Below are 17,279 nucleotides of genomic sequence, written 5' to 3' on the forward strand. Positions count from 1 at the left end.
GGATTACACCTAGTCCCACCTAGATTCTTCTCAACTATAAAAAGTGAATGATACCCACATGCATCCCTAAAATCTTGTTAGTCAGTCAAGAAACATTCTCAAGCAATCAAGAACTAACAAATGTTAAGTCCCTTTACGTTCTTAAATTACAAAAGCAACTTAACATCCACTTAAGAATGTTAAAACTTTTGTACTATACAAAGTGTTTGTTACAAAATTTAGACATAATTACTCACCTAGAGACGTCTTCTTCACTGACAGCCCGTGGCGTCGATGCCTGCAGTGTCATTGGAGTGTTGAGAGAATCGGAATATGGCATCTGTGATTCTGATGGAGCTGCAACAAGAAAGTATGTTTAAGCAAAAAATTACTGAAGCCCTTTCCTTTTCAAAAAGTGCATTGCAAATGAGTGTGTCAAAATTATAAGTGGAACAGTAAACAGATGTGATCTCCCAATTTTTAGTAGTTCAATGCACTGAAACCAGCCTGTGTAATAATGTCTGCCAACACCACCATTAGCTAAAGTGCAACTTTATGTGCCTGTCTTGTTACATTTTATTTATTTCAACAGTGGAAATGCCAGTTCAGAATATCAACAATGTGGAAAAAGATAGATCGCTACTTACCATAAACATGATATGTGAAGTTGCAGACAGGCACAATTAAAGGACACTTACACATTAGCTTTCAGCCACAGCCTTCAACAGGAAAGGAGCCACACATACCATTCATTCACACAAGCAAGCACACGACTGCCAACCTCTGCAGCTTGGGTCAGCTGCCGGAGTTGTTGGTCACGTGTGCTTGAGGTGCTGATGGATGACGTTTGGTCTGTGGAGTGCTCAACTGCCTGGTCATCAGCGCCCGTACAAAGTCCCAATTTTTACCCAGTCCAACTTCTACACAGTCCAATTTCTACACGGTCACTGCCTCGAATGATGATGATGACAATGAAATGATGAGGACAACACAAACACCGTACTCAGGCAGAGAAAATCCCCAACCCAGAAGGGAATTTAACCCGGGACTGCGTGATCCAGAGGCAGCAACGCTCGCCACTAGACCATGAGCTGTGGACTGCTTGAGGTGCGCCTGCTTGTGTGAATGAATGGTGTATGTTCCTCTTTTTCTGATGAAGGCTGTGGCCAAAAGCCAATGTGCAAGTGTCTCTTAATTGTGCCTGTCTGCAACTTAATGTGTCATCTTTATATTAAGCAGCAATATATCTTTTCCTAAATTGTTGATTTTATTTATTTATTTATTTAATATGGTCAGATCTATTGATAATAGTTTATCATTAACAACTGAATAATCAAAACGGTTAAAGTAAATTTTTTTTAAACCATTTTTTAAAAATTACATATCTATTCAACTCACTTTCTTTCATTGCACGTACAGATGAGCACTAGCGACAATAAAATACCGAACTGTCTTTTTATCGAAAATCACAATTAGTGTCACTGACAATGGTTTGTTAGAAGGCAAAATTTTAACAGAAATCTACAACATTTTCCTCTTACAGATGTTCCAATCAGCTGCACAATTTCTTCACTATACTGGAAGTGGTTGTCTTCACTTACATCATTGTTTAAAGGCAACAGAAAAGAACTTCATTGCTGATTCAGGGAAACTGTTCTATATAGATGGTACATAAACCATATTCCAGTGTGAGAGCAAGATATGGGCATTACCATGTAGTCAAATATATAAATTCCGTTTCATTTTGCGGTGTTTGTTGCCAATGAAAATGTATATAAATCATTCAAGGTTTATAAAGTGTCTACTCCTTAGGTTTCAACAGTTAAAAAGTGTACACCTGAAACCAAATGTCCAACAAAAGATGGAAACATCAAGAAAGTGTACTACCTGGTATTGGACAATTGATGATTAAAGGTTCAGGTCAGAGACGCATCAGAGAGAAAGACTGTGGAATATTTCACATCAAGAATCAATAGAAAGTTTTGTACATGAAAATGGAACATTTTCTGAATGTGAAAATGAATTTGTCAGCTTTTGTTTGAATTCTTTGAAGAAGAATCCAAATACATTTGTGTGGTTTCACTCCACTGCTTCAAGCTTTGACTTCTCTCTAGAAGAATCCTAATACTCTTGTGCACAGATTTGCTATGTGATTGAGATGTATCAACCCATTACTTCAAGCTGGAAACAAAACAGCAATCAAAGCAGTGGCTGGATACTGTCAGTCCTACACCTAAAAAGTCAGTTTTTTCTGCAAGTCCTCTGGACCACACAGACAAAGAATTATGTGAGAAGGTGTCTGACTGGAGAGAAAAAAAATCATCTTTCAACAGCACACTGCAGCTACCCACACAAGTGCTTTGGTAATGAGAAAATTGTGGGATCTGTAGTACAAATTGTTAGAAATCCAGTCTCTTCACTGTAATTGGCACCCTCTCACTTTTCCTCATAAATATAAGAAAACCAATGGCTGGAAAATATTTTGCATCCAGTGAAAAGGATTTGGCTGCTGTGCATGGATATTTTATAAAACTTTCAGGATTACACTTGTGATGGAAAGATAATGGGCAAAGTGATGCACTGAGGTAAAAGTGGACTACATCACGACATCTGTGTGCTTTTGACTTTTTTCGTAGACAGAGAGAGAGAGTATATTTCACTGCCAGGCTGAGAATCTGTTCCTTGCCATCATATAATTGCAAAGTACATATTACAGTGTAATTCAGTTCACTGTAATAAATAGTGCTAGACCTTTAATACTGTTGCAACAGAAAACACAATGCATTGATAAAAGAAATAAATTCCTGAAATGAACTTTTACAAATAATACTATCTAGAGGACTTAATATATTTTTATTTATTACGTTACTGACATGTTTCAGCTACTGATGTCATCAGATACAAACTTAGAGCTTATGAAACAAAGTTTAGTGTCAGTTGCAATAGAATCTATCCTGTGCTTCGGCATAGGTTTTATTGCAACTGCAAACTCTAAGGTTTGATCTGACGCTGGAAGTACTCAAAACATTTCAATAATGTAATAAATAAAAAACACATTGAGTGTTACAGACAGTATCAATCACACAAGTAATTAACAACCGAAAGGTGACATCTCCTAACTTATGGAAGACAGAGAATGTAATCATTAGCTATGACAAAAATCTTGGAAAGTCTATGACAATACTTCATTTCAAGCTTTGGAAACATGTCAATACATGTGCTTTGACTGAGATGTTTTCCTTTCCTTCATTTCATCTTCTGTTTTATTGTCTCTCCCCGATTTTTCACAAAAATAACTTTTTTTTAGAAGCTTCAGAGTCACTACTCACGTCAAAGTTTCTCTTTCAATCTTGCTCTGACTCTCAGGGTCCTTAGCTTGTATAAACAAGCTATGAATAATTATTTCTTGGGAGGACCTCTATAAGTGAATATTTATGAAAAACATAGGGCTAGCAAAGTCCTCATGGCATGTTTAAAAGACTCTTCTGAAATCATGACCAATATTCTCTTACTATTCTATCATGCTCCCCTGTAGACTCTCAAACATTGAAAAAGGTGTTATTTATCAGCTTCCCCCTCCCCTCCCCCCCACCCTCCCACAAAAAGTGGGTCACTTGAATTCTTGAATTTAGAACCAGTGGTGAAATGGTTATTGCATCTGTTATCAGTGCACAGTTGCTGAACCACTTCAAGCATCACAAATGCACACATAGAGAGAAAGTGAGAGAACTGATGCTTTATTTTGATGCACTTAATTTTTTTACTTGATTTCTTTAGCCTTCAGTGCCATGGACTTACATGTTTAAATTATATACTGATTCTGTGAGAATCTGAGATAATGAGAAACTTTGCTTAATGTATTGGGAGGACTCAGATGGGAAGCACAATTTACATACATCTGTGTTTAGGCCCTAATTCAGCACAATTTCAATTTTTATGTAAAATCAATGCAGCATATACTCTACAGAGAGTAAATCATTATTGGTTAGTATTTATTTGATTAAATGGCAGTTGGTGTTTCTCTTTCCTTGAAGTCTTTCTGATGTTGTCATGGCCAAGCCATGTGCAGGCTTAATCTAAGCTTAACCATTGATACTGACTGTATTGCATATTATGAGGTACAATGTCATGCATAAAAGTAAATCTCCATTTGGCCTATTGCTATTTCTATGAACAATTTTACATTACACTTTGATCAGGCATATATAGGTATATATTTAAAGCATTCCATTTCAGTTTTTTGTTTCCTACTGCATTTATTGCTTTTATCTAATCCTGTATACGTGCTTCTTTATTCTGCTGTCTCAACAGCAGCCACTAACAATTTCAATTGTATGTATTTCATTTGTATGTCTCTATTTATTTGCCCTCTTTCCTAGCAGATCAAACCTATTCATTTCCATCTGTTGGAGGATCAATCTTAGCACACACATTTTCTAATTAGCAAGACAACAATGGATAAGAAATGTGTATTTCAACATTCCAATGGATGGAAAAATTGCATTGGAGCAATGAATCACTACATAGAAATAAGGAAAGTTGTGGGACATGTCAAAAATAGAATAAATCGATGCTGACTACCCATAAGTCTTGTTAGTGGTAGACTGGTTTCACTGGTGACGATAATAATATGGAAATCAAACAAAGAAATTTACTTACTGTCTACGCCTTTCAACATCAAAATAAAACATTTTTTACCATTCCAAGGGGATATATTTAGGCCCTTTTCATTGCAGATCACAACAACACTTCCCAAACTGAAATTTAGCCAGATACACAACTGTGCTACACACCTTGAATTACACAGCCTGAAATGAAACTACATTACTACTGGATGTTATGCAAACCAGTAAATTTCAGGAATTCTTTTTTTTTTTGCCATACCAATATTGACTTGAATGGCAATTCTCAAAAATTTCCAATTCCAAAATTTCTTGGAATGCCCTATATTCAATGGATTGGTTCATATTGTATAAAGCAGCAGTGGGCATTGAAGCATAACTCCAACAATGACCAAAATAGCAACAAAGTGGCATCACTTCTTACCCAACATTGTTGGGAGCAGTGAATGAACATTGAAAAATAAAAGCTGGGTTCAGTACCAAAAGGAAGACATTTATAAAGTGCATTACAAAAATATGAACATGTGTATTTAGCATACATGAAACACACCGATCACTGATGCTACAAATAACCTGATAACAACAGAGGCAAATGTAACAATGAAATGTTGAAGGCAATGTTGAGAAATGGATTTTTTTTCTTCTGTTCACTATGACATAAGAACATATAAGGCAATAATCTATTCGTTGACAAGGAAACATTTATAAAATAATGTCCTTCACTTAAATAGATTATCACTGAAATGTTATGAGTTTACTAATGCCATGTCAGCAATTGCTGTTAATTACTTACGTAGAAACACCTGCAGATGAACTCATCTTACTTCTACAAAATTTATGAGAAACATCTCATCTGACAAAAAGTTATTTGCCTTGAAATATCAAGACACACCAGATGAAAGAAGAGAGATAGGAATGGAAGTAATATCAAAAATTTACATTGAAACCATAAAGCCAAGTCAAACATTTGCAGAGTCCTCCCTAAATGCCATTCATTACATCCAATTGGAAGAAAACAATAATATACATAAAGTAATCAAATGGATGTACCTTCACATATTGAAATCATTTCAAAGATGTTTCAGAGATAATTCTTAACATACATGTCAGAATAAGTGAGAAACCACTGCTACTGACCACTACTGAAATATACTCATGCTGTTTTGCTGAAATTTCTTCATTTATGAAATATGAAGATTTATAATCTTCAAGAATCAAAGAAATTTTTTGTTGTACTATCATGTTAAATTATTTCAGAAAATTGTAATACACTAATTTGGATGTCATTTTTCTAACTGTCCATTCTATCTGTCCATTCCATTCCACATTTTCGATAACATATCACTTAGGATTAGTGGAAGTAATATCAGCATATTATTTCATTTTTGTAAATATATAATATTGACAATTTTCTTTTTGTGACATGTTTTACTGTACTAGTCACTGATGTACAAACATCACTGAGGCAAGACATATCACAAAGTTTGAGCAAGAAATAATATATTAAGAAGACTGGCTAATAGCAGATGGGAAGCTGAACCAAACAGGCAACTCAAATGAAACACACCAACTAATGACCAGCTGTATGAAACTTATGTAGCTCGATAAACTATACAGACCACTAACTCACAAAGCAATGGTCACAAGCACCTTAGGAAGCATAAACATACTTTCAATTAAGATCACACCTGGAAAAATCCCATGCAAGATTCTTGAACAAAGACCTTATCAGGCCTCGTCCACTGCAGGAAACATCCAGCAGTGAGAACTTGGGATGGAAGATTTGGAAGAACTTCAGCTGCATCAGAATCAGTGTAGCACCACGGAACGCAACCTCATCCTGTAAGGCCTTATACAGGATTATCACAATATATGTGATCATAGCAAACATCACAATATGGGACACCTCCAAACATGTCCTAATTGACCCAGTAAATGTTCCCTCGATGAATTGTACCAGGAAGTACAGAAATACTGAAAGTGGCCTATTTTGGGCAGAAGAATTTTGATTTCTGGACACAAACATTATGAAGGATCTACTCCCTATGGATCTAATGAAATAAAAGCTTATTTATCTACATACTATCTATCCCTTGGAATATGCGCTCTTCCAAGTAGTCAACCACAATTGGTGAGAGGAATAGCCAAACCAAGGATCTGACAGCTAATGGCAAGTAGCATCCTGGGAATACAATTTGTTTATCTAGGTACTGTGCTTCATAAACAAGTGTGGTGCAGTGATATAACATACATGAAACCATTATTTGTGGAAGCACCAAGCACGTTTCTAGTACTACTAATGTATATTACATAACAGTGTATCATGAATCACAGCTTTCTCAGTAAAGTGGTAATTTTCTGTAATGCTGGAACAATTCTCACAATGTCACCAAACATACTTGGAGCAAAGAGCAACATGTGATCCTACAGGTTACCAGTTATTCCCATATATTCAGAGTTTGAGCCTTATAGAGCTTGTTTGTAAAAGTTAATTTTTAAAATCACATCAACAAATGCCCCAATGGTCTTCCTGCTTGCAGCAAAAATGACAATGGTTTGTTGTGTAAATTACTATGGTGGAGCAGTTAGCCATAAAGTTGAAAATGTGGGAATGGGTACATAATGGAAAGAAACTATATATTGAGTGTTTAGCTGTCAAAGTTAAAGAGTCCCCAAGAGGCAGCAGTGCAACAATTAATTTTATCTTGTGGTGCTACAAAATGGCATCTCTGCATATAATTATAAGCACAATAAATGCAAATGTTAACAGAACCATTAATAAACAACTTTTTATTAAAAAGTAACTTCTCAAATGAAGTGTAAGATTAGCTGAATCAGAGAGCCAATGCTCTCACATAATTCTTTTAGTGGTGGGTGTTTCACTGATATGCAAACTGCTCGAGGGAAATGTGATAAGAGTAGAACAGATATGTAAATCCTTTCTGTAGTGGTATGACACAGGGCACATGTGAAAGCCTGAATGTAAGCATCACAATAAAATGACACTGCATGGGAGTCTCAGAGGCATTTAAATAAGAAAATGCCCGTAAAGAAAAGAGCCCCAAGATGAAAACAGCAGTAACTAAAATGATGTGCCAGGACGCAGCACCCTTTGAATCGACAGACAATTTTTCTAGATCCTCGCTAGCAACAACTGATTGGCATCCAAAGTAATGCAGACTCACACTTACTACCTATAGTAAGTAGGAGACCCTCATTATGACAAGCACACCTTGAATTATAAATTACTACAACAGTGGGAAAACTGCAAGAATGTAAAAAATATTTTGTTGTCATAGTTACCGGCTTAGGCAGTGAAAATTTGGCTCCTGTATATTTCCATAATGTAAGTAATCAGCATTTCTAAACAGTCACACTATTTATGAGACTCAACTAATGGGATTCACATAACTGGCCAATTTATAGTTTTCAAATACTTTATTAAGTTACTTTACTTTTACTTTCTTTCACAGGCTATTTAAAAACCACCAATTTGAAAAGACACGTGGCAAACTTGACATAGGTACACAGTGCCTATTGTAGCTCCTCACTCACAGACAAGTTCCATACTTCCAGCCAAATCTTCACTTGAGGGTACAATTAGGGCATCATATAGGCAACTATTACTCAGTCACCTGTCACACACACACACACACACACACACACACACACACACACACACACACACACTCTTCTCATTCCACAATGTCTGCTTGTCTCTGTGTATGTGCGGATGGATATGTGTGTGTGTGCGAGTGTATACCTGCCCTTTTTTCCCCCTAAGGTAAGTCTTTCCACTCCCAGGATTGGAATGACTCCTTACCCTCTCCCTTAAAACTCACATCCTTTCGTCTTTCCCTCTCCTTCCCTCTTTCCTGACGAAGCAACTGTTTGTTGCAAAAGCTTGAATTTTGTGTGTATGTTTGTGTTAGTTTGTGTATCTATCGACCTGCCAGCACTTTTGTTTGGTATATAGTAGCTTCAGGATTTGGTATTTGAGATGTAACAGTCAATGCTTCCACAACATGAATCCTAATGTTTGATTATAAAAATGTTGATAATAAATGTGGATACAGCCTCATTCTCTAAAACCAAATCAGAAGAATTATTTACAGTATTTGTTTTACATTACAGTACTATTTTCCTCTGGCACTATACCATAGAGTGAAGATGATTTTAAAGTTTTTGGTATGAGTTGTAGGTGACTCTATAGTTTATTTGCAGATGTATCATGTAAAACAGCTTGCCTAAAATACACATACAACAAAATGTTTTGTTCTGTTCTAAGGATTACATTCCCATACTTCACACATTCTTACATGTCATTAGATTTTTACATTGCCTAAAACATTGCCAATTTTAACTTAACTGTGTAGGATGAGGTTTTATACTTCAGGTAAAGAAACACTCTACTGTTCCAAAAACAAAGAATACAATAAAAGCTTACGTGGTGGAGGTGTATTGGACACATCAGGTGGGGGCGGCAGGTACGCATTTTCTGGTTTCGCCACGAGCAGCACCACTCTGTCTTGTGTGGCCTTCAGAGTTGCGACAGCCTCTTCGTGGGTGACATTTTCCAGATTTTTTTCTCCGTGCTGAAATATAATATTCATTTAGCAGGCTAGTCAAAAGCTCTTAGAAAGAAAGTAAATACAAATGACTAATGTAAAATAAAAATTCCACATTTTTTTTAGAAAATGAATTTGTTATTGCATCCAAAGCAATATTTGTGGTGAACAATTTACATGTACAAATTCTGACCCTAAAATAAAATAATAGTATAATGATCATGCAGTCAAAAGCTCAGTTACTACATATAAGTAACATACTTTTTTATACTATAGAAAAAAGGGATTACATACTTTGTTTTAATTTTTTTAACAGAACACGTTAGGGAGCATTTGTAACTGTATCATAGTAATGTATATAAAATAATGTAAAACTTCTGTATTTCTCATAAAAATATTTTAATTGTAAATCTTGAAATGTCTCCTGTACAGCAAATCAAATGATTTGAAAACTGTAGGTAGTAAATCCAGTTTCACAATAACAATCATGCAGCATACATCAGCGTCCTAGACACAATAAATATAAATATCACTCCTGCAAGGAACATAGCTTGTTGCTTTCCTTCTCAAAAGTGAATGAGAAACATCAGCACAAACAATTGTGAAATACAGCAAGACTTTGAGACATTCATGTGAACATCAATACAAACAAACATTTTGAAATAGACATGAACAGCTACAAAAATATTATAGGTCCCACTCCTTAAATAAACAAAATACTGTAAACGATAGGAATCAGTGAAATAGTTACATGTATGTGCATTACAGCTTGCAAAACTTAATATACGACACAATCAAATTTAGTAGCTATTGTAAAATTCAATGGTAGAATTCTTACAAAATTTAACTCGTCTTGAAAAGAGGACTAAAAAAAAATTGGCGACTGAGTCATTTCATAATATTCTTCACCGGAATCCTTAGCAACATCTTTGGAAGAGGAAATAGGAAACACTGAAAGACTAGTTATATGTTTTATAAATGAAAAACACAAAATGATTTACACTCACAATTCATTCTTCTACCAATGAGTGATGGAATAATCAGCTACATAATAATTACTGATTCATCTGCAGTTGTTCAGTTTCAGTGAAAGCACTTCAAGTATGTGCAGAAATCCTAATGACACAACAGCACTGTTACTGTGAGACATGACAAAATTTACTGTTAACGTGAGTGCCAAACAAATGGAAACCATTCAGTCAGAGAAAGAGGAATGGAAAGTTATTTTTAGAGGGGAGTGGAAGTCAGCACTTACAAAGTGATATCATGATGAGGTATTTTGAAAACGCAACTGCTTCTTGTAATGCGAAGATTTTTAGGCTGTTTGACTAGTGAGTTAGAGTAGTAAGGATCCAAAGCAGAGAGAAATGAACGTGGTGTTACACTATTGCTGAAATGGCTATAGGGAATAACCTATGGTTTGAAATATTCCCCACCCATCCCTAGATTCCACATCAAGTGACATTTTTCTATTTCTTAATCTCAAAAAATGATTTGGAAGGAAGGAATATTCTTGGAATTAAGATGTTACCCGTGCTGTACACACATACATGCAGTATTTGAAGCAAACTGATTTGCTGTACAAATAAAAAACATTCATTGTAATCTCACTAGAACCAAATCACTGAGGTCAACAGAGCTATATTTCATCATCAGACACTTAAGGCAATGCCTTGTTGATGTAGCCATCCTTCTCTGCCCCTCACCATCTGTGCCATTTGGTTGTAGTTGTACCAGTTTGTTCCACTAATAACACTTTGTGTTATCAATGTTCTGGGTCTGCATTTAGGTTTATCCCTCAGTACTTTTTCTACTAAGTTGTTTTTATGAAGCTGTTTTGTCAAATTATGTGGCCAGTTATTTTAGTTTTCCTCCTCTGTATCATGTTAATCAATGTCCTTCTGTCTTTAATTTATTTTAACATTTGTTCGTTAGATTTTCTATCAGTTCAGGGTGTTTTGTGGCTCTTCTCTATACCCACATCTCTACTGCTTCTAACTTTTCTTTTCTTGTTTCCTCAGAGTAAAACCTTCACAACAATGCTCCAAATAAATGTTTTTATGATTTTCTTTCTTGTTTCTACATTAAACTGCTTGCTTATTAATAAATGGCGTCAATTCCTGAAAGTTTGTTTAGTCATTGCAAATCTTTTAACACCTATTATATTCGTGTTGTCATCTGTTAATATACTTCCTAAGTAGCAAAATTCATTTACTTGCATTAGTATTGCATTTCCTATGTCAACCCCCTCAATGCCAAAGGGGGAGGGGGGTACCTTGTGCACATCTTTTTAAAATATTGTGATCCAGCCAGTTACTTAATATATTAAATTTTCGGAAAAAATATTAACTGTTTCTAATATTTTCTTCTGCCTGATTCCATAAATATTTTAATTTTTTCAGTTAAACTTAACCCAAAAATTTAAATCTCAGTAGTAGATATTGTTTTCACCAATGACTATCATATTCAATGCCATCATGTTCAGGACCTTACTTACACATCAATATCTCTTTAAAATTATTTTGTAAGTAAAACTCAACTACACTCAATAAAATTTGCATTTTTCAGTTTTTTAGGCTGGGCTTAAAATACCCTCCCCTTGGTAGTACACATTACTGAAAATGTGTTGATGTGGCTAAGAATGTGCTAAAGGATATTTTCATGTTCAAGACCCCACTAACACAGCAGTACCTCTTCAAAAAGTATGTTCGTAATATAAGTCAACAACCATTAACGAATGTTTTGAGCGGGCATAAGGCCTCCCACCCCCTCCCTCGCTCTCTTTGTAATGTTCTTTAAGCAAAATGCGTTGGTATTGCTAGAGTTAATGTGTGCCCATAATTGTCTTTTCGATTATCTATCACCATTATTCTGAAGCGCTATGTGGAGAATTAAACTTACTTTCTGCAGAAAACAAAATGTTTTCACTATGTTTTTTTTTTACCATTTCAAGTTCGTGAATCGTGAAACGTAATAGGTCGGCCATAATTATTTGTTATAAACTCCACATATAGGGCCAAGAAATGTCTACTTTCTTCAGCGCTGCAAATGTCCCGTCATATCCTCGGCAATAACGAAACCGGCACAGAGAGACGGGGTGCGTCGCTTTGAGTAAACAAAGAGGCAATGCCGGGAAACCGTGTCTGCGGAGGCTGCTATTGCTGGGGTGCATGAGAGCCGTCAGGCTGGAGGGCGTCGGGAAAAACGAGAGATACAGAGCGAGAACGAGAAGCAGCGGCCGTGGATAAATGATGATGGCAGGGACAGGCCAAAATGGCGCGTCTGATTCCATTTCTCTCCGCGCTGACCGTTACGCGATACATCACAGACGTCACGGCGGTTCTCAAAACCCACCCACAGACACTAGATGGCCGGAGTTATAGTTTCCGGGCGGAATCGTGGGCGGAGCAAACCCGGAGATACAAGGAGCTCCGCAGGCAGATCGATGGCTCCACAGTTCGTAAAGTATTTGGCAACTTTTGAAGAAAACAAACTAAATAGTGCTTGACGGCATTACTGGGAATGGAACGTGGCTGGATGCTCGGACATTAGCATTTGGCGGCAAATGCCGCCGCATAAGATCAGGTAGGCATAACAGGTTTGGCTGCGCATGTGCAGTCAAATGGGAACGTGCGGTTGACGTAACTAGTGCTGTTCTTGAACACGGCTTGAACTGCTCGAGTAATTTATGTCACAGCTCGGGAAATCTCGAGTTTCCGATCGCCCGGCGGTCTAGCGACTTCTGACGATACTGTCTCCACTACTGTAATATACTTCCGAATCGCAATTTGGTTCGGTGCTATGCAGTAAACAGTGTATACGAGTTCAATAGGATAACAATTTTAACTATGAAACACGTACTGCTGCATATTCTAGGATGCACGTCATGTTTTAAAAACAAAAAATAAATAAAGATCGCAATCAGCACAGCTGTGGCAATTAGTTTATACGAACATAAGGTAAGCAGAAGAATATGAAAGGGAGATCAACTGTTGCCGAACATCTTTTAATAGACAACCACCCATATGATGTAGAGTATGAAGTTTTATGAACTGCTAAGAAACGCAGGAGGATAACTGTATTGGAAATACTTAAACTCAAGAAACATATGACACACAATGCCAAGTTATCATTAAATGACAAAACTTAATTTCCTTTTTCCCTTGCGCTGAATTCAGCTTTAGTTACACAAATATTAGCTTGCAATATTGTAAATTCAACTTCATTTTTATCTCTTGTTATTTTTAGCGACGCACACGTAAAAAAACTCTATTTTTCATTTTTAGTTATTGTAAATATTTCTGAGAGGTAAAAATATAATACTTTCCTTTCTAAACACTTTACATGTCATCATTGTATTTAAATTTAATGTTTTTTTCTGGAAACAATATAGCCGTTAAACTTCTTATTAAAGTTAGCGATGATGGTTAAATTTAAAATGTACAGCTAATGCAATTGAAAGTGGAGGGAGGGGGGAGGGAGAAAGAAAATGAAAGAGTAGGAACTGATGACATCAACCGCATCGGGAATACATGCGGAATGAGCGGCGGCGAGTGAAAATGTGTGCCGCATCGGGGCTTGAACCGGGGATCTCCTGGTTATTAGGCAATTGTGCTAACCACTGCGTCATCCGGACATTGTTTCTCGAAAATGTGCGGACTATCTCGGCCGCTCTCCAGCTGACTCATAGTCGCACCTAATGCAACCTATCCACAGTTCCCCGTCCATGCCCTCATTGCTCGCTAATTTTAGATTCCCGCTGGAGGTCCAAACAACAGACAGTATGCATTCATATGTGATTCATCTCGATGGGCAATGAATCAACAGTCTTCAGCGCAGATTCACCTTTCGTTCGACTTTCAGCGGGAATCTAGAATTAGCGAGCAAGGAACGCAAGGACAGGGAATGCGGATAGGTGGCGTTAGGTGGGAATGTGAGTGTGCCGAGACAATCCGCACATTTACGATAAACACTGTGCCCGGGTAGCTCAGTAGTTAACGCAAGTGCCTAGTAACGAGTAGATCCCGGGTTCGAGTCCCAGTCCAGCGCACATTTTCACTCACTGCTGCTGATTCCACTCAAAGACCCGCTTCAGATGATACATTAGTTCCTTCCCCTACCCTTCTTTTCCTTTCTCCACCCTACAACCTCAATTACATAATATGTATCACAGCTGCCGATTCCGGGTGGTGAGCCACTGTGGCCGAGCGGTTCTAGGTGCTTCAGTCTGGAACCGCGCGGCTGCTACGGTCGCAGGTTCGAATCCTTCCTCGGGCATGGATGTGTGTGATGTCCTTAGGTTAGTTAGGTGTAAGTAGTTCTAAGTCTAGGGGACTGATGACCTCAGATGTTAAGTCCCATAGTGCTCAGAGCCATTTGAACCTTTTGATTCCGTGTGGTGTCTGTTCTTTCGGACATGTCTGAAGGAACAGATAACACGCATTCATACAAATGGTTCAAATGGCTCTAAGCACTATGGGACTTAACATCTGAGGCCATTGGTCCCCTTGACTTAGAACTACTTAAACCTAACTAACCTAAGGACATCACACACATCCAAGCCCGAGGCAGGATTCGAACCTGCGACCGTAGCGGTCGCGCGGTTCCAGACTGAAGCGCCTAGAACCGCTCGCCCACTCCGGCTGGCAGCTTCATGGTCTCCCTAGTACTAACGCCTCTAGCCAAAAGACCTCTTCCCCCACAAAACTTCCGGTTCTCGTACACGTTTACCACTTCGGCTATCCAAGCATGCCTCCAGGACCGACCAAATCTTCCGTATGTCGCAGAGTTGTAACCATCAATAGTGTAGCCCGCCTGGTTTGCTGTGCGGTCTAACGCACGGCTTTCCGGATTGGGAAGGAGCGCCTGGTCCCCAGCACGAATGCGCCCGGAGGGCTTGTGTTGAGGTCCGGTAAGCCGGCCAGTCTGTGGATGTTTTTTAGGCGGTTTTCCACCTGCCTCGGCGAATGCGGGCTGGTTCACCTTATTCCGTCTCGGCTACAATATGTCGGCGATTGCTGCGCAAACAAGTTCTCCACGTACGCGTTCACCACCATTACTCTACCACGCAAACATTGGGGTAAAACTCGTCTGGTGTGTGACGTTCCCTTGTTGGGGGGGGGGGGGGAGGGGGGGGGGTCCACCGGGGGCCAAACACACGATTCCCTGAAAGAGTGGTTCGGTGTGGAGCGGCAGAGAGGTGAAGTGGACTGCGGTAGTCGTCGTGGGGTTGTGGACCACTGCAGCCGCGGCGGGGAAGGAGCCTCTCCGTCGTTTCTAGGCCGCCGGTTAACATACAATACAATACTATACAATCAATAGTGTATCATGCATGCCTCGACGGGCTAAAATGACGATAAAATATTTCTCTCCCCCCGTGCCGGAGTCACGAGACGTGCGAGCGTATGGGTTGTGGACTCAGTGACATATGAAACTTTGGGTCGGTCCTGGAGGTCTGGTCGGATAGTGGAAGTCATTAAGGCGATCGCTCGCGATAAGCGGGAAATCCGGTTTTGAGTACCAATGCGGCACAAATTTACATCAGGCACAAACAGCTGACGTCAATCCGGATTCGTAAAATGCAGATCAGTTTTGTAATATCTTTGAACGTCGCACGTCATTTTATCTGTTTCAGTTGTCAGCTAACGGTGGACTAAGAAGCGGAAGGTCGTTTCGTGACCAAATACACATTTTGCAGAACATCAGGAAAGTGTTTTCTATTTAGTATCCTTAGCGACGTATCGCTATGCGTTACACAGTAATACCCCTTTGTAATCGCTATATTCACTCCAAATTGCCTTGTTCATTATATATAACTTTACAATACTCTCCGCAGTGTACAACCAGATAGGTGTGCACGTAATCAGGCCAGGTATAGGCAAAGAGATCCACGTCTCCAATACGAGCGCGCCTAATGTAACACCAATTTGCCGATTGATGACAGCTTTACGCTAGGAGAAGTTTTAATACTCGGCCTGCACGATATGAAGTCGGCCATGCATTTCGTTGACACGCAGCGCAGGCCGCAGCATACCCGAGGGGATTTTACGTACGCAGCTCTTCCGCCCGTATTCGCGACCGGCGCTCGGACATCTCGTTTTACGAGAAGCACCAGCACCGCCGGCCGCTTTTACTGCTGCGGGCCAAATATTACTGGCCGCTGGTTCCGGCTATATGCCAGGGGTCATTGTTTAGTATTCAGCTGACGAGGGCAGCTTCCTCAGCTCACAAGGTCCAGCATACCCTCTTCCACACTCACCCGAAGGAAGGATCTCCTACTCTACTCACAAATCGGCAGTTGATAGAATAATATGTTGATTTTAGCTGATGAGAGAGTCCGGTAAAAAGTAATACATTTTACTTTAATTACGGCACTTCTTTCGGGGTAACGCCACTGCAGAATTTTCAAAAAATCATGTTTTATTGGCTTAAAAGATGCTTTGAACCTTCTAAAATATGAAGCAAGAGGTATAATCTTTGAAAAAATTTGTTCTATGAAATTCCGAGGTGCTCCTCTAGCGCCTCGGACGACACGAAACGGCCTACCTGCGTCAACTCGACACCCAGTGCTTGGGTATACACTACTGGCCATTAAAATTGCTACACCGAGAAGAAATGGAGATGATAAACGGGTATTCATTGGACAAATATATTATACTAGAACTGACATGTAATTACATTTTCACGCAATTTCGGTGCATATATCCTGAGAAATCAGTACCCAGAACAACCACCTCTGGCCGTAATAACGGCCTTGATACGCCTGGACATTGAGTCGCACAGAGCTTGGATGGCGTGTACAGGTACAGCTGCCCATGCACCTCAAACAGGCTACCACAGTTCATGAAGAGTAGTGATTGGCGTATTGTGACGAGCTAGTTGCTCGGGCACCATTGACCACACGTTTTCAATTGGTGAGAGATCTGGAGAATGTGCTGGCCAGGGCAGCAGTCGAACATTTTCTGTATCCAGAAATGCCTATACAGGACCTGCAACATGCGGTCGTGCATTATCCTGCTGAAATGTAGGGTTTCGCAGGGATCGAATGAAGGGTAGAGCCACGGGTCGTAACACATCTGAAATGTACCGTCCACTGTTCAAAGTGCCGTCA

General features: G+C 39.0%; 1 protein-coding gene across 3 annotated transcripts in view; it reads right to left on the minus strand.

Moving 5' to 3' along the window:
• Positions 1-17,279, minus strand: part of LOC124772611 (disks large 1 tumor suppressor protein) — a 921,529-nt gene that overhangs the window by 529,863 nt on the left and 374,387 nt on the right. For all 3 annotated transcript variants that reach the window (XM_047249337.1, XM_047249335.1, XM_047249336.1), the window contains 2 exons: positions 9,049-9,196; positions 237-336 (listed from right to left, as the gene is read on the minus strand). In XM_047249337.1, coding sequence (XP_047105293.1) covers positions 237-336; positions 9,049-9,196 — 248 coding nt within the window. The remainder of the gene's footprint in view (positions 1-236; positions 337-9,048; positions 9,197-17,279) is intronic.

This window comes from Schistocerca piceifrons, chromosome 2 (assembly GCF_021461385.2).
Source record: "Schistocerca piceifrons isolate TAMUIC-IGC-003096 chromosome 2, iqSchPice1.1, whole genome shotgun sequence".
In the NCBI taxonomy this organism is placed as follows: domain Eukaryota; kingdom Metazoa; phylum Arthropoda; class Insecta; order Orthoptera; family Acrididae; genus Schistocerca; species Schistocerca piceifrons.